An 18770-nucleotide genomic window follows, 5' to 3' on the forward strand; every position below is an offset into this window, starting at 1 on the left:
GCTATCAAAAGTTACAGTGTCTAGAGACTTATAGGCTTGAAGATAAACAAGTGGCCGTCTAGCTTAGAAGCAATAGAACCCACATGGAAGAAGCACACCAGTCTGTGTGATCATGAGGTGTTGATGGGATCAGGTATGAGGTATCAAAGACCGAGAACAAAAAAAATCATATTAATGTGAATGAGGGGGAGGATGGCATGGAGACCCAAAGTCCATCTGTAGACAATTTGACATTCCCTTACAGAAGTGTCTTCAGGAAGAGATGAGCCAGTCAGGGTGCAGTGTAGCACCACTGAAATATCCAACTTTCCTCTAGTTCTTTAATGCTTCCTCCCCCCAACTATCATGACTCAAATTCAACCTTAAAATCAAGCTAGACCAGACCATATACACTGATACACATAAGAACTCGAAACACAGGGAATCCAAAACAGATAAACCCCTCAGGACCAATAATGAGAGTAGTGATATCAGGAGGGTATAATCCTATTTTGGAGGGAGATCTCTACTATGCCAATGGACCAAATTAAAGTGGGTTAAGACTCTAATTTAGTGGAGGGTGTTAACCAAGTCACAACCTTTGTTTCCTTGGGAGTAAGGTCTGCTGGAAGACAAACACCACACCTCGATCAAAGCTATAACTCTGCATGTAAGAGTCATCTTGGACACAGGAAGAAATGAAAACAGGACCAACAAAGAGGAGTGCCTTGAAGTACTGTCTGAAGTGTGGAGGCCAAGACCAGAGGCAGCAGAGACTGCAACAAAGAGAGCATGGCACAGAGTAAAGGAGCCAGTCCAAGACTGGAGTCAGAGGCAAGGAAACCAGGAGACAGACAGAGTATAAGTGTTGAGATTGTGGGACAGTGAGGCACAGGGACAAGTGGGCTTCCTCTTCAGCAGAGACCAAGGGACCTCAGGTGGAAAGACTAGGGAATAGAGAGGAACTTGGTTGCTGATTCAGGAGAGTTATTGCTATGGACCAATGATTATACCCTTACTGTTTACTGGTCCTGACTTGTGGTAACTTGACAACTTCCCTAATAAACTCCTTAATGGTATTTCCTGTGAGTTCTGTGTGGCCATTGCAACAATTTTGATCCCAGCGTAGATGTCAAACAGCATGAGTGGAATGGTTGGTGTCAGAATAGGTAAAGAAGGATGGCATGTCTGACCCCTGCCTCATGATAACAGGGAAGCCAGAAAGAGTCAGATTCGGTCCCCATTCTGGTTTAACACAGCAGCCAATCAATTGAAGTGAAAAAAAAAAAAAGTTTCCTCACAAGTGTGTCCTGCTTTCAACAGAAACAGATACTGTGTTAAGTTTGCATGCTTTTTTTTGCTGACCTGGATCCTGCCTTTGGCTCATAATCTGGTCTCCAGTTCTTTGAACTCAAGTCAGTGACCTGCCATATTGCCTATCTATTTTGGGAGTTATCAGCAACCTTACACATTGGATTCATTGATCTCTGCAGCCAAGCCTGCCCTCCAATCTTACAAGCTTGAGTTTTTCAATCCTGGAGTTAGGTGAATCAGCAGATGCTTTTAGTTGACATCTGACTCATGTATTTGGAATTAGCCTGCCTCTACAAGTATGGAAGCCATTTCCTGATTATAAACACACACCCACATATAAGCTTCACCTATTTTGCTACTCTAAAGAATTCAACCTAAGATAAGAGTCTTCCCCGACCCCCGTGTTTTTGTTGACTCTATAATTTACCAATTATGATGCCCTTCTCCAGGTACTTAGTACTGGTCTCGCTTTATAACATGTTCAACATATGTGAGATGAAGTCTCACCCTCCACCCTTCTATGGACTATTCCAGCTGTACTTCTGTTAAGACAGATTTGTTTGCTCTTCTAGCATATGGTGTGCATAGTACACTTAGCAATCTTCACCAAGATGACCATATAAAGGCATAAGTTCTCTTCAGTCTCCTCTATTAGTTATCCCTATTTAGCATGCAAAGTAGATGACAAAGTATCACGGTTTGAATCAGGTGCAACTTAGTTATTTGCTTTTTAACATGACATATTTGCTTTTTAACATGACATATGAACACTCAGTCATGTAATTGCTGACAGTGGCAAGTTTGCGCATATGACCAAGATAGAATATAAAGCCACTGTCTAGCCACTGTGATACAGGGATGATGCGCATAAATGCTGATATTATTGGGGATGATGATAGAAATAGATATAGAAAGTTTGAGTGAACAAGGAGCAAAGTATTCAACACAAGAGAACGTGACAAGGAAATCTGTAGATAACAGGGAACAGGTCATGAGTAATTAGCCAAATGTCATGAATTTTACAATGGGTGAAGTTTCTGAAAGAGAAAATAAAACGACTCATTTAGATAAGAAAACGTAGAACAAAAGGATCCCTTCACCCTTGAGTTACATAAGTGAAGAGAAGAACACAGAACCCATTTACAGGAAGTCCATAGAACCTTTTGGTCAGAAGACAGCTGGTATATTTTAAGGGAAAGAAGGTAAAGGGACATTTCAAAGGAAAATGAGGATAGAAATCCATGGAAAGATTTCAGATTAGACTTGATGGAGTCTGAGATGAGGTAACTAGCAAAGAGGAAGTTTAGGCAACACAGTAAGTTGGGCTTTTGATGCTGCTGGAAGACCTGGCACCTTGGATGGCCTTCTTGTGCTGAGGAGAAGGGCTTTGAGATCATGCGTAATTTCCCTAACTTTTTTTAATAGGAAGGTTGCTAATCAACTCAAGGAATGGTTTGATTTCTTCTAATACAGTGTGTAGGATAATATACCTCTAGAAGTTTTTATGACATTACCACTTGAGGCTGTGGAAGACTATTTGGGGAGTAGGACAGCCACCAATAGGCTTCCCCCAGAGTTATGGTTGCCCTCTGTTCATCACTGCTGTTAACATAGGTAAGACAAGCATCAGAAGAGTTTATGTTGTTTAAAGTTAATTCTATTCAAGCTAGCAGTGTGGTGTTTAATTAATCTTGTAAAGAGCTGTTGCTAAAAGGATTTGGGAAAAAAATGTTTTAGAGATTAAAGGGATAAAGTTGCAGTTATTAAACAACATACCGAGTCATAAATAACTTATCCCTTGAGGGTTTCTGATAACCAAGCTCAGGATTTATTAAGAAAATTATCATGAGACCAGAAGATATTTACTAGGTATAACAGAGACTTGGAAAGGTAATTAATCCGTTTTATCTGTTCAATGGAGATTAGGCCCTCATGATATTGTTACAAATTTGAGTTCGCACAGTTCAGGATTGTTTTTAAAATACTGGAGATGGTCCAAGTAAGACCAATAGAAATGGTTTAAGAAGTTGTCAGTGTTCATAAGGAAAGGAGAAAGTCCTATTTTACTTGAGAGAGAAGGTTCAAAAATGAAAATTCCTGCTTTCAATCCTAAAATGAGTCAGGTGTTTTAGTTATTAAACTGTCACAAAAATTGGGCTTAGCATGAACAATTTCTTAGAAGGATAAGCATAAGGTAGATTCCTATGAGACACAGGTTAAAGATATCACAAATGCCCCACTTTTCCAAACTGCTGTACCATACCAGTCCATCATCTCTAATTTCCATTCCACTTCCTCCCCTCCTAGCTCTGGGTTCTGTAATTTACTGTAACACCTCACAGTACTTGCAAATCTCACAGAAATGGCTCATTTTGCTGTGGAGTTTGGTAAGGTCCAAATCGGTGGACAAGCTGGAAGTCCCCTCCTGACCCAGAGCCAGAAGCAGGATACAGAACAAGACCGGGAATGTTGCCTGAGTATTTCTATATATTGAACGCAGAGCATCCGTCCTCCCCTCCCCACAATGAAATGAAGGGTGATCATTTTAGTAGCACCCTCTATTAAGACAGTGATTCATCCCCAATTAATAGTGTCTTGTTATCATAACGCACAACTCATTTGAAAAAAGGGATTATACTCACGGGCATAAACGAACAACCAACAACAACAACTCCTGCTGGGTTGAATGACTCACAGCAAACCTCTGTAGGGTTTCTGAGCCTCTACATCTTTATGAGAGCAGATATTCTCAACTTTCCCCCTCAGATTGGCTGCTGAGTTTGAACCAATTTCATGGCTAGTCATGTGCAAAGTACAGGATTAAGTAATGTAGAAAAGGAAGAAACATTAGGTACTTTCAAACAAACCAATTTAATCTATTTTATTCAGTACTGTTAGCTTATGCTGTCAACCTGAGTTATGAAAAGCGTATGTATACCAGAATAAAATATTACTTGGTACGCTACCATCTTCACGATCATTGGTTTGTTGAGTTCATCTTTCCAGCTATTGTGCAGTGTCGTTCAACCTAGAAAGCTCATTTCTCTGTACTACACTGCTCAGCATTCTATTGTGACCCAGGTTTTCAATAGCTAGTTTTCCGAAGTAGATAGCCAATTGCAGTGCTGTGGGTGAGTTATTCTGAGTCTCCTAGTCACAGTCTCTGTCACTCCCACCAAGTAACCTTTTCTGGGTAGTCTGGGTAAGAAAAGATGAAGGGAGATACTGATAGAATTCAGTTGTGAGGACTGAGTTATTACAATTGTTATAACGCTGGGTCTGAAATGAGCCCATCTCAGATGAAGGAGAAGGAAGCTCACTATCAGCAAGATGAAAGACTGTGGGAGACTGAGATCTCCTTGATCTCAGAGACAGCTCTGATGCCTGATGAGCAGCAACAGCAGACCCAAGAGCCAGAGCAGGAGCCTGAGTGGTGGACTTGCCAGCCCACTTCCCACATAGAGCTGAGAGCTTCCGGACAGGAGGCTGCCTTATTGAGTAGGGTGTGCTTCATTTTAGGAGACTGGTTTTGCTGAATCACAAAACTGGAGCTGAGTGCCTTCTTGTTGAGGTTGACAGCAGGGCGGAATGTCCTCTAGGTATTTATTGGCAGCCCTCCAATTGCTGTGTAACATGGCCTGAGGCAGAGGCCAAGCAAGAGGATGCAAGAGGCTGAGGACCATAGGGAGGCCTGGTAGAAGGGATTGCAGAGAAAAAAACTGCACTGACTGAAAAAGGACCCTGAGCATTTTACACATGAATTCTAATCTGTTCACCTGTTAATGTCCCTCATAAGCCCCCTAATTGTGAGTTTCTTCTGTGAGGGCAGTGTGGTCCATTCAATCAATGGATTAAGAGAAAGTGGGGATTTCTACTGCCATCAAGAGTCACAGTCTCAGAAATGTACAGAGGTAGTTCTAGTCACTATGAGTTGCAATCAACTTGATGGTAGTGAGTTGGTTTTTGTCTTTGTATAGAACCCAGGTGTGTGTGTGAGAGAGAGAGAGAGAGAGACACACAAAGAGAGAGAGATGAGAGAGATGTAAGCAAGCAAGTTATGGCACAAGCACCAGCATATTCCTTTCCAGTTTGCAAGTTCCATCAAAACATCTCTGGGAGTTCCACTTAAATTTGCCTACACATCTAACAATTATTTTCACTGCTAACACATTCAGCGTAGCAACATATAAGCCATCACTAGAACATCTGAAAAAGTGAAATCTAGCCCCAAATAGAGAGGATTTGAAATAAAATCTAAGGAACTTAGAGCTGCGCTTAGACCATGCCATTTTTCTCAAACATACCTCATTGACATCTGAATCTGATCCAGTTTGATTTTCTCTTTCTTTGTGCCTTTTGGGATGCTAATTTAATGTCTTATTCTCTTTTTTTAATCAGCTGAGATTACTGAAAACTGATTACTACTGGGCTTAAGAGTTGTGATGAGAAAATTATGATTACATGAAATAACCTAGGATACAATATGAGGCATTTTTGCTACAGAGAGTCAGTATAGGAATTCAGATCGAGACCACATCACAAGAAGTTCTGTGGTGCAAGGGGTTAGAAGGATGAGTGAAAGGTGGTCCTCCCTAAAAGGTGACTTCTCTACATTTTGAGAGGCCTTGACAAACTTCATATCTTAAATAGGATTGCTGTTTCCTTCCAAAATAAAATTTATCTCAAGAAAAGTAAGACACAATGAAAGAAAATCACATGTAATCCATTTTGGACAGAGGATCAAGTCTGCTTTACAAAAGCAAAGAATCCAGCAACCATCCACAAGGTTCCCAGCTGCTGCATGAGAGAAATGAACTGGTCATCTGTTTCCAAAATGATTGTTGTTGGGTACCACTGAGTCAGGTCTAACACAGAGAACCTTACAGAAAACCAGATGGAGTGCTACTCTTCTGCCGGACCCATACAGGGTCGCTATGAGTTGCAATCTACTCAAGGGCAACTAAAAATAACAATATTCATATATGGCTATGGAGGGAAGAGCTTTTTATGCTTAAACGAGAGTGTAACTTCTAGATTGATATGTATTAAAATCAAAATATAAAAAAAATGCTGCCATAGTCAATTCTAACTCATATAAACCCTCTCTAGGGCTTCCAAGGTTGTAAATTTTAAAAACAAAACAAATCACACAGAAAACCAACACTACCACTGAGTCCATTCCTAAAGGACAGGGTAGCTGTACCTCTGTGGTTTTCTGAGACTGTAACTCTTTAGGGAGAAGAAAGCCTCATTTTCCTCCTGTGGAGTGACCAGAATACTTTATGCAGGATTCATCATTCTCTAGAAGTTCTTCACTACAAAACTGAGGAATGGGAATTTAATAAATACATATTTCCCCTTCCTACCTGCAATTAAACCCAATTTCACAAACTATCCAGTACAATAGACAAAAACAAATCTGTGTTCTAGAATTTAAAAAAAAATTAAACCAACATTTTGTAACTTGATTTGTTTGGCTGTGATAGATAAGAGAAAAATGAGAACTGGTCTCTCAAAAGACTCAGAACATACTTATGCATTATTTTATCATATTATTTTTCAATTTTTATGCAAACTGTTTATTGTTCATTGCTATCAATGCATCCCAAAGAATCCAAATGATTTAGGTATCCATTTTCCTTAACTTATCCAACATTAAACAGGTAAGATCTTTGAAACACTAAATTTTGGTTAACATAAATGAAAGATGAAGAAATCAATTTAAAGATATGCAAAACTCAGGGAAATTATTGCTTGTAAAATATTTTCTGTAGTGTCACTGCATACATTAATTCTCATTCTTAATTTATTTATTTTCCATGGGTGAAATATGATAAAACCAAATTTTACCATTTAGAGAATTCAAAGTGAGAGATGGCAGATCTTAAAATATTTGTAAAAGTTTATATATTATGGGGTTTGGATTCTATTGCTTAGGTTGGTTGACTATAAAATAATTTGAGGTTTTGAAGAACTGAGAAGCATTTCTCAAGGTTAGTTTTTCCAAACAGAAAATTGAGTGTGATAAATTCCACCTCCCACAGACCCAGAATTCACATCTATTGGTCAGAGCAAATACCACTGGCTCTGCATTCTCAGTCACTGCGTGCTATTGCACCGAGTAGGAGCCAAAGGTAAAAGGTAAGTTTTTGAACTTGTTTTCTTCTTGGTTTAGAAACTATTTTCCCCCAACTCTAACAACCTTTAAAAAAAATCATTCAATTTGCTTTAATCTCTCATGGTGTGCTTTGATTCAACAGGTTGTTTGTATTTTGCTATTGACTTTATACTGGTATTATTCTTGGAAAATCCAAAAGCCTGAATTAGCTTATGAATTCATAACATACAGTAACAGATCTTAATACCATGACAGATGCCAATAAAATGATAGTAGTTTCCAATATGTACTTTAAATCAAGTGCCCTGACATAAACCACACTCTGCCAGCACACACTTGGGGCTATTGGTGTATATTGATTGAAATATGATGCAAAGGGAGAAAAGGTGAGGTTTAAGTGTTTAAAACTGTTCTGATGATTATTTAGTATATTGTATTCAGAATTTCTTTTTTAGATATTCTAAAGTTTTATGTAAGTATATATTTTAAAATATTAAATGGACTAAAGTGGAAAAGGATTCAAAAGTTCAACAAAGAAGCTACACTGAATACTGATTTCATTGCCTAAAAGAAAGAACATAATTTTGATTGTTAAACCTAGGTTTAATTAAGATTCCCACAGCTCCCTTATTGCTACCAGCTTTAGGCTCTCCGCTAAATTCAAGCAAACTTTGATATTCAACCATTTATATCTTTTTGTTGACTAATGGAAGTTGCCACAAACCTACAACAAATATATATAATTTAGTAGCACCCACTGTCAATGATTTCTACTTGACTTTGGAATAATGGTTCCTGGAAGATTTGCAAACAATGCTCTTTTATTAAGTAAGATTTTCTTGGTAATTGCCCAGAACAGTTCCAAGTCTGCAGTCTCAGAAAAGGTAAGTGGAATAGAAGCTTAGTTTATCCAGTGTGAATAAAAAGTGTATTTGAGGAACACATAGGAGGGGATAAAAATGAGCTCCTTGTACTCCTTCTTATTCTCAGAGGAATTTCATATCCTTCTGCATAAACCTGCATCATAAAGACTTTCTTTCAAAGAACTGAAGTTCAATTTGTCTGCCAGGACACTCAAGTTTACATGGAATATTTATCATAAATTCCCCTTTGTATGTGTTCATAATAAAAAATTACCAGATGTACTGTTCTTCAAGTAAAACCAAAAGGAGATTACAAATCACAAGCTATTTTAAAATTATGAATGCTTGATACAAAGTTCCACCATGCCACATGAAAATTTTATTGTACAAATTGAACTTGAGAATTTTTTTTCTCTCAACTGAAGACATTGACAGTAATGCATACAAATCTAAAATATTTAAAATAATAATAATAACCCACAGCATGAGCTTATAATGCAAAAGAAGAATTTTACTTGTTAAAGAAATATAAAACCCAATAGTTTTTCTAATCTCATGCTTCTACAAATCTTCTCTAAGAAATTCTTGGCATATAGTACTTTTTGAAAGTATAATTTATAGTTCTGATTGCAAACCTTAGATAGCAGTGTGTAAACATTTAAAGAAGACAAAGAAGTACAGGGGGAAATGCTCTCTGTTCCATTTACTTAAGAACGTTTGAGGAATATTGCCTGAGATACATTGAATTCTGCTTATATTTTTGATGCCCAGCAGCAAGAAGTAACAGGAAAAGCTAAATCCTTACGCTTTGTTCTGGAAAACCTGGTTTCAATTTACAAGAACCCATAAGTCCTAGTTGCATCATTAGCCAACTCTGCCTAATTTCCCTTATCTGTAAAATGGTGGCTGAAATAATAGTCATTTTCATCATCATTTTCTTCATCATCATCATAGTCACCATCCCTATCTCATAGAGTTGATGAAAGATCAAGTGAAATTTTAAAAGTTTGAAAACGTAAGACTCTGAACACCTATACTCCTGTGACTGGGCACATCATGAACTTTCTGTATTCCATTTTCTCCTTTGTGTTTATAAAATGTCTTTGTTGTAAACATCTGGGAAGGTCTGTGACTTGATGCTAACATCTGGTGTCAATGGCCCTCAGAAACGGAGTCATTTCATGTGTTGTGCTTATAAGTTATCCATGGAAACAGTTCCTCAGGTTTGACACTGATTTCTCAATTTCCATTTATGGTAAGCTCTCCACAGGTTATAATCAATTAAATGTTGATACGCATTTAAAAATTTCATCATTAGGAAGTTTGAAACAATGAAAACGTTAGCAGGACTCATTCTGGGACTGCTCATCTGTGATGCTGCTCGGGCCGCTCCCACCCTAGAGCCCATCCACTACGACTCAGAACCATATGACGCCACCCTGGAGGACCCGGATCCTTTTTACAGTCTTGAAAGCCTACCCGTTGATCAAGCTGAGGTAACGGATCCTTCCCACTCTTAGTGTTTTATGAGCCATTGTATGGAAGTTGATTTGGATAGGGTCTCTTCACCTATATTTCGTATATATGTAAGTACAGATAGCATACTTACAATTTTCATATTCATCTTTTCTTAAGAGCATGGTCACTATCATTAAGTTGACTATTTGGAAAGTGTTTGGATTACTTATACTTCACTTCATTTCCTTAGTATCACCTCATCATATAAGTGAAACAGAAAAGTTGGAGAAAAAGACAACCAGAGAAAGAAAAGAGTTAAAATAGCATGCAGTAAAGAACTTTGGAAGGAAAGTGTGAAATTAAAATAAATTAAAATAAACTTTATAAAGACTATAGTGAAAAGAAAGTGGTTAGAAACTTTATGGTATCCCAAGAGTGAATGCGCTTCCCGAAATGGCTAATTGTCTTTGTAGCAGTATTGCCGGCATCAGCAAGCTTTGTTGGCTGCAGCTATGTTTGTGGGCAGTGGCAAGCTTTTATTCCATTATATAAATCTGATATGACATATCCATAATTCAAGTTAGGTTTTTTCATACATAACTAAAGGAAACAGGCTCATTTTCCTGAATCGCCAAACAAGCAGACCTTGAAATACAGAAATTAAATTAATGGAGAACATTGACAAACTAAAAATAAACAAAAGGACATTACATCACCTAACATATTTGGGGGCAGTCTTTTCCAGTGTAAGTCTTACTAGAAGAACTACTTCTGGAAACAGGGACAGGAAATCTTGAGGCTAAAAGATATACGTAGTGGGGTGGTGGGTGGGGGGATCAGAAAGCTTTTGGAATTTTTCCTTATCTTTTATTTCTTTTTTCCCCACGTACTTTAAAAAAAAACCTCCAATGGAACTTATATAAATCATTAGAAGTAAGATAATATTTCCAGTACTGTGTGTTACTATTTGAAATAAAAAGTTGTATTTTCACAATTGTTTTCATAGGCTCTCTCCCCTTGAACTTCCTGTGTCTTGCTCTCTATTGCTTTCTCTACTGCTCTGTTTAACTCCTTTCAGCAGTTTTTTCAGATTCAACAGAAATCACTTTTCTTCCGAACAGTTAGTTGTGACTCCATTCTCTAAGTCTTTGTTCATCTTCATCATTCGAGTTGTTTCACTGTATGATTTTTATTATGTTGAGGGGATTTTTTGTTGAGGGTTTCCAGTTATTAACTCTAGCCTTACTCCCTGTGACCTCTAAATCGTCACCCTAATCCATCAGTGTAGAGTAGGACATGTTCTAGTGTTGAGCACATCTGCTCAACTCTTCTGTATACCTCTCACATTTAAAAAAATGACAAAAAGTCATTATGTATGTTTGCAATTTTATATCAAATAAAATTGCTTTGTGAAAATTTGTTATGCTATCCCTCCTAAATATCCCATGCATTGAAAACGTTTGATAATTACCATAAGCAGTGGTTCTAGAAGAAATGGAAAAGACACTTGCATTCAATTCAGAAGGTAACATGTTCCAAAGAGAGGATGGTGTTAGAGATGAGGGCAGCTCCAGGCACTATTGTGAAATAGACAAGCTTCATCTGTAGAATTCATTGAACCCATTTCCTCTCAGAGTTGGAATTGACTGAGCTTGGTGTTTGGTTTGAGGATCCTTTTAATGCTCCAAAGGCCCTAAGAAATCTCATGAGTTTCCAAAAGAAATCTGAGCTAAAATCAAAATTTATATTTCTATATTTCTATAAAGGTTACTTAATACTACATACCTTTTTCTTCAATACTTACATAGTTTGATGCAGCTAAACAAATAAATGATATCATATCCTATTATACCTTCTGATCTTAATTCATACAAACCAAACGTCAAAGCCAAATTCACTGCCATTGGTTTGGTCTCAACTCATAGTGACCCTGCAGGAGAGAAGAGAATTGGCCCTGTGGGTTTCCAAGACTACCCAGTAGAAAGCCTCATCTTTCTCCCATGGAGCCGCTGATGGTTTCTAGTTGCTGACCTTGCAGTTAGCAGCTCAATGTGACCCTAAGTTGGATTTCTGAGGTTTTAAACCATGTGGAAGCAGACAGCTTCATCTTTCTCCCAAAGAGCCACAGCGCCACCATCTCTAATGGCCCACCGAATTCCTTTGCATTTGCAGAAACAAACCTAGAATCCTTAACAACTCAGTGTTCCAGATAGGTTCAAGCAGTCACTTATTGTTGGCAGAAATCTATTGCTCATCTTTGACTTAATTATTTGTGTCTTATCAGACATCTGTTTATGGACAGATAGAGATAAAGGTAAAGGCTCTGGCAATTCTGTGGTAAAATGCTCACTTTCTAGTTGGGAGACCCAGCCAATGGGCCACCAGTACGTTCACCGCCTGCCTATGAAAAGAAGACTTATGTTTTTCATTTACATTATCATGCTAAGTAGATTTCAGCAGTGGTTGAAGCCAAGACAGTTTAGCTTAGGAAGAAAAGGCCTTGAGGTCTAAGTCTGAAAATAAAAACAAAACATCCAATACAAACCCTATGGATCACAACAATCCTATTGGCCATGGGGATGAGCCCATCTCAGCTAACAGTACATCGCTATGTTACTGTGTGTCATCGAATTAAATCCAACTCCTAGTGAGCATGTGGGACAGAGTAGAACAGTCCCCTAGGGTTTCTTTCCTAGACTATGTAATAACATGTAGGCACACTAAAATGAGGCAATAATAAAATAATGGATTTGAAAATATAAACCATACATAATTAAACAATATTTGTAAGGTTGATACAGTAGTAATAATCAGACAGAAATGATCTAAAATTAAACAAAAACAATATGCTAGATTATAAATATGATGACATAAGAAACAATATTCAGAGGAGCATTTGCCCAGATCTTGACAAATTCTTAATATAAAATGCCTTTCAATCAATAACCCAGAGTGTAATTTCATATAAGAAGGCCTAAAGTAAAGCAAACAGGTGCAATGAGATGAATGGATTCTTAAATGGTTATTCATAACAGGCATGCTTTGAATTTAGTCTTCGAAATCCATATTCTGGTTACTCCTAGGAAGCCTACTTATTTCATTGTTGTAAGTTCAATTCAGTTGTTCCAGACGTTATTAATTCTATATAACACTGCCTTATTGGTGTGCTACGCTCCATGAAAACTTTACGCCAATTAAAGCACAGAGCCAATGGTGACATATGATTCTTTACGGTTTTGTTTTTAGTGGCCAGGGTGTGGTTCTGTCTTCTGTAACCTTAAATTTAACTCATCTGTAGGCAAGGCCATCTTAGATTATAAAATTGCCAACTTATTAGACAGCCAAACAATGCTTTGAAATTATATATCAGCTTGTTCTTATAAACTAAAAAATTATAATCTGGCTTTCACTGATCATTCTTTAAAGTCTTGACTAGCTCATACGCAAAATTCTAAGATGTCTATTTCAAGTCCCTTACCTGATATGCTCATGACTTGTATGAATGGACTTCAAAAAAGTTCATGGAATGATTCCATTATCTTCTTACTCCATTATTCCAGGAACACTTTGAAGCCCCACTATATAATTAATTTTTGAAAGCATGAACAGGTTGGGAAAGTTGTATTACACATTTTACTTCAACACGGGGGATTCTCCCATTGGTCATGACCCAATCTCATGTGCTCTTTAAATTGGGTCGGTGAGGTATTGATGAGATTGAAACATGAGAGAAAATACTGTTTCTGGCTTTGATGATATAAAACTATTATTAACATTTCATTTTTAAAAGGCCTCCAGGGAGTAAGAGAGGCTGATACCCAGTATGAACATTACATCTTTTATTTAGTCTTATATCTCTGCTTTTACATAACTGTGCCTACAGTATGCCTGTCAGCAGAAATTAAAAATTAACAAACCCATTGCCATCGTGTTAATTACTCATGGCAACTCCACGTACGAGTGGATTACATGTTGGGCCATTTAACCTCAAGATTGGCAGTTCTAAACCATCAGCAGCTCTGAGGGACAAAGAGGGGACTTTCTACTCTCATAAAGATGTTCAGTCTCAGAAACCCCAGGAGAAATCCCATCTGCCCGAGAGGGTGGCTAGCAGGCGGCATTCATTCCAAAGAAGTTTGCTTCTGTTTTGAAGCCTTGGTAAGCCGATGACCAGACCTTCCATCTGCAGTGCCGCTAGGTGCTGAGCGGTAGATGAGCAGAACCTGCCATCAATAGATGCCAAGAAGTGTTACACAGTCGAGCTCTAGATGGCCTTGCTAGCACCTGTGTGGCGGCCATGTGTAAAGAAACCACGTACGCTCCCTATGAGGACAGGCAGGAGGAGGAGTCGTAGACTCGATGGCAGTGAGTTTGGTACTCAGAATTCTCGAGTCTAAGTTTGGGCTCATTCTTCCCGGGTCTTGCATTATTTTCCCCACCTGCATTTAAACTCCTTATGTAAGTTTATTAAGCTATGCTTTTAAAATCACCTATATCCTCTCTGGATTAAGATGGAGCCTGAAAGCATAAATATTTAACAAAAACTAATAAAAGAATATCAGTAATAGAAAGACAACAGGAAATTTCTTGGAGATGTATTCTCTGCTATTCCCCCAAATTATCTGAAAATGAAGGCCAATTCTTCTCTTTCATGGAGAGAGAAATGAGTGACAATCCTGTTCAAAATCATCCTCACAAAAAATTGCCATTGAAATAAATGAATTCATCTTGGGAAGGAAATGAAAAGTGCTTTGTGATGAAGAATAAATCAGGTTTATCAAAGGAATAAAAATTAAATTTGGCAGAGTTTTAAGAATGGGGGGAAACCCATAAAGGCAATTGAACTGATAAACAATTGAGATATTAATTATTTGTAGGTGTTGTCATGGTAATTTGGTGCTGTGCAGAATAATTTTAGAATACAAGAGGACTTCAAATAGTTTTCATAAAAATGGAATAAAATATAATAAAATTTTGCCACAGATGTTTTGAAGTTTCCATATACATGTCCCTACCACTGTACCAGCAAGTACTTAACCAGAACCCAAATCATTCTGGACTATTTATGATCTGAATTCACGTTAGATAATAGTGTGTAAAAAGGTTTTAAAGTTATGCCGTCTAACGATAATCAATTGAGAAGCTGCCGCAGTCGTTAGGGGCCTTGAGTGGCTTCTGACCTTCAGCAATCCTGTGACGTTTGAGTCCACTGGTGCGGCCCCTTGGCAGAGGTGTTTGTGAATGCTACAAGACAATAGGCCTCAAAATGTTCATATTTTCTGAATAAAAATATTTAAATTAGTAATGCATATTCTCTTTACTTCCTTTGTTGAGAATGAACATGACATGTAAAGTTGTAGGAAGGCATGTTTATGGAGTGTCCCTTACCTTGACCAATTTATACATTCTAACCATATGGTTGCACATAAAACACCTCTTATTATAAAAAGAGACTTTAACTCAGTGAAAATATTCTTGGGGATAGGGGAAAGGAAGATGGGAAAGCCATTTGCTGATGATCTTTTAATATGGTCTGGTTATGTATTCTCCATATGCCTTTTTAAGTAGAGTTAAAACAATTTATTCTTATTTTAAGTTGCTTGAGAACATTCTCAAATAAAAATTACACAATTATATGTGGGAATACATTAAAGGGAAAAGAGAATGTTGATATCCTTTACCAGTGGATTCTTTGTTTTCATTCATTAACTATGCAATCCAAAATATAGTTACTACAACTATCCTTTGAAAGGAGTAATTATCCTACCCATTTAACAAGTATAAAAATTTCCTCAAGCTTATTTTCTGGCAATACATTTTAGAACACAATGTTAACTTGATGCCAAAGCAAAGAGACTTTGAAACTAAAATCTTCCATTATTTTCCTGCTTCTTTAATCTTTTTTCCTTTTAACAGTATCCAACATTGAGATTTCTCTGGAATGCAGTAACTTGATTATTAGAAGTTAGAAAAACAATCACCAAGTGATTAAAATGAGCCCACTATCTACACATCTCTTTCGGCTGTCAAAGTAATTCAGGGAGAGAGGGAAGATGATCCTTCTGTACTAAAAGCTACTTTGACAGAAATATGGGGATTGAGAAACTTCTGCCAAATACATTTCTTCCTCATCCATTTTCAAGATAAAGTAGAAAATGAGATATAGCTCTCATTAACCACATGTTCATGATCCCCTTGTTTAAATAACTAATATGATCATTTATATAAATTTGAGCACTAGTCTCATGTTGAAAGCAGGATTCTATTAGTCTCGGCATATCTACATGCCACTATCTGAAACCCATAATCCATCTTTAATAACTCAGGCTGACGAGCTCAGTCTTTTGACACCTCTGGAAGTCAACATTTGACAGAAGGGTAATGACAAAATAACTTCAAGATTTATTCAACAGGGCAGAAAATTTAGAAGAAAAATAAGTTTGAAATTCAATTTTGTCTAATGACACCTTAGTGTGTGCTTGAGTGAAAACCCAAATGACATCTTATATTGAAGCTTAAATAATCATAAAAGCAGAAAAAAAACCTGTCATTTATATATCACCTCCTGGAGGCATGGAGTTGCTGGTCAGGGATGACAGGTATCATGTGGATTCCTTCCTGAGTGAATAATTTGCTTTCCAATCTACCTTTGTCTGGATGCTTGAGCCATTAACATACACATATGATGAAGGATGGTTGGAGAGAGATCATTGGATCAGTATGCTGCTCATAGTTTTCTGTTTCATTACTGGGAGGCAGCTTGTCTCCCAGGATGAACAGCACAAACTCTGGGGTCAGTCTCCCTAGATGTGAATTCCAAGACTGTCACATCAAATTAGGACCTTGACAGAATCATTTAAGCATCTGGGCCTAGGTTTCCTATGTATGAAATACCTTGTGAGGTACTTTAAGCATGTTAACTCTTTAACAGAGATCCTCTTACATGGCAAAATTCAATAAAAGTTAATAAACATATCATGAAATCACTAATTCAGTCAGCAGTCATTAAAGCTTATCTATTGGTAACCAGGGAAGGCTTCATAGAAAGGAAGCATTTTGAGCTATAGTAAAAGCTAACTTTTCCATTATGCTTCAGTTCACTTTAAGTTACCTCACCAATTTTTCAGTGAGAGCCAGAGATCAAAACAGGTAAATCATACCACATCCTTTTTGACTCCCAGGCACTTTCCAGTCTAGTCACCTTATTAACAATTTCAACACAGCAGAGCTACTCAATCTTATTACTCAGTAATGAAAAGTGCATGTAGATCTACAGCTTTCTTTTGGGAGACAGGTTTCTGTGAGTCATCCCAAAACACACATGTCCTACGAGCTGTCATCATTCCTGAGCCTGCCAGTTAATCTTAGATATTTGTTTTGTGTGGTTATATACCACCTTTCCTGAGCAATATTAAAGGCCATTTGTTTGAAAAAACCTTATAATGAATACATAAAACATAAGGATGCATATCTAGAATAGTTTGTGTTACATGTCATATTACATTATAAAAGAAAAAATAGATAAAAATAAATTTTAATAAGTGTTAAAATTGTATTCTAAGATAATTATAAGTAAGCACACTGCCATCGAGTCAATTCTGACTCATCGTGGTGCTATAGAAAAGGAGAAAATAAACATTGGGGATATAATATCAAGAGTCAAATACCTATATCAAAATGCATATCATTTTATATTATAGCACACATAGATGAGCAAACATTGATTTTTTCATGAACAATACATGTATGGATTTAAGATACCTCTACACCTAATTCCTTTATTCCCCATCTAAGTACAGAATTAACTGAGAGACTCACAAAAAAACGAACAAAAAGCTAGGTTGGACAAGAAGGCTTAGTAAACAATAATGGGTTTCCTAAGGCAGAAGCTCTGAAATAGATTATTCCATCAGTTATTGTCAAAGCGGGACAATTGCGAGCCTTTGAGCCTATTACATTTTAATGGATGCATTCTCGGCAACTCCCCTTACCCACCCCCCAATCAGTCACTTTTCCCAGTTCCTTCTCCCATTCACTTTCACCAAACAGTCCAGCCATCCTTCCTCCTTTGGGAGGAGGAAGTAAAGGGCCAACAGAAGATACAACCACTACCCAGGAGGCTGTTCTTTCTAAGCTGTCAAGTATAAGTACAGTTCCACCTTTATACCACCAACCCTCCATGCCAACTCCATTCTCACATAACCTTCTGCAAGTGTAGATTTCATCTTCAAGGTAATCTAAACGGTCAGAATAGCAATTAAATCAATCTACAAGCCTCTTTGTACCCAATATTAAAATAGAATGATGTTTCTGATCAACATGTCAAATATTGTCTCTAGTCTTTAAATTATGAACTCAAACACAATTTATAGAAATCTTTGATGAGTCAGCAAACTATGGCAGTATGTCAAAGAAAGAAACAACAGCGAAAAAAAACCCATAACCAAACCTATTGTAGTACAATTGATTCCCCCTCATGGTGAGCCCATGTATTACAGAGCAGAAATAAGCTCTCCATCATTTTCTTGGTTGAAATCACTAAGAAAAGGGAGCATCATGTCACAGGTTTACCTAAATTGCCAGTCTTTACTTGTCAGCAACCTCCAGAAAACCAAACCACTGCCCTCCTCAAGGAGATTCCAATTCACAGTGCCCCTTGAGAAGGCACAGGTGATCAATGGAAAACAGATTGAAGTTGTCAAGGATTTCATTTTGTTTGGATCCACAATCAACGCTCAGGGAAGCAGCAGTCAACAGATAAAAGGACACATTGCACTTTAAAGACTGACGTGTGACTGATAGAAGCCACAGTATTTTCAGTTGCCTTATAGGCATGTGAAAGTTGGACATTAAATAAAGAATACTGAAGAAAAATCAATGCATCTGAATTTTAGTGCTTGCAAAGAATATCGAAAGCACATGGACTTCGAAAAGAGCAAACAATATTGTCTTGATAGACGCACAATCAGAATGCGCCTTACAAACAGATGACACTTCATCTCACATACTTGGGACAAATATCAGAAGAGACCTGTCCC

At 37.4% G+C, this 18770-nt stretch overlaps 1 protein-coding gene across 1 annotated transcript in view; it reads left to right on the forward strand.

Annotated features, from left to right (window-relative positions):
* The first annotated feature begins 7360 nt into the window (after positions 1–7360).
* Positions 7361–18770, forward strand: part of EPYC (epiphycan) — a 46337-nt gene continuing 34927 nt past the window's right edge. Inside the window, exons 1-2 of the mRNA XM_045293329.1 lie at positions 7361–7434; positions 9593–9770. Of these exons, the coding sequence (XP_045149264.1) occupies positions 9606–9770 (165 nt within the window). The 5' untranslated portion in view covers positions 7361–7434; positions 9593–9605. The remainder of the gene's footprint in view (positions 7435–9592; positions 9771–18770) is intronic.

This window comes from Echinops telfairi, unplaced genomic scaffold (assembly GCF_000313985.2).
Source record: "Echinops telfairi isolate 266 unplaced genomic scaffold, ASM31398v2 ScPeMD7_2;HRSCAF=8, whole genome shotgun sequence".
Lineage (NCBI taxonomy): Eukaryota > Metazoa > Chordata > Mammalia > Afrosoricida > Tenrecidae > Echinops > Echinops telfairi.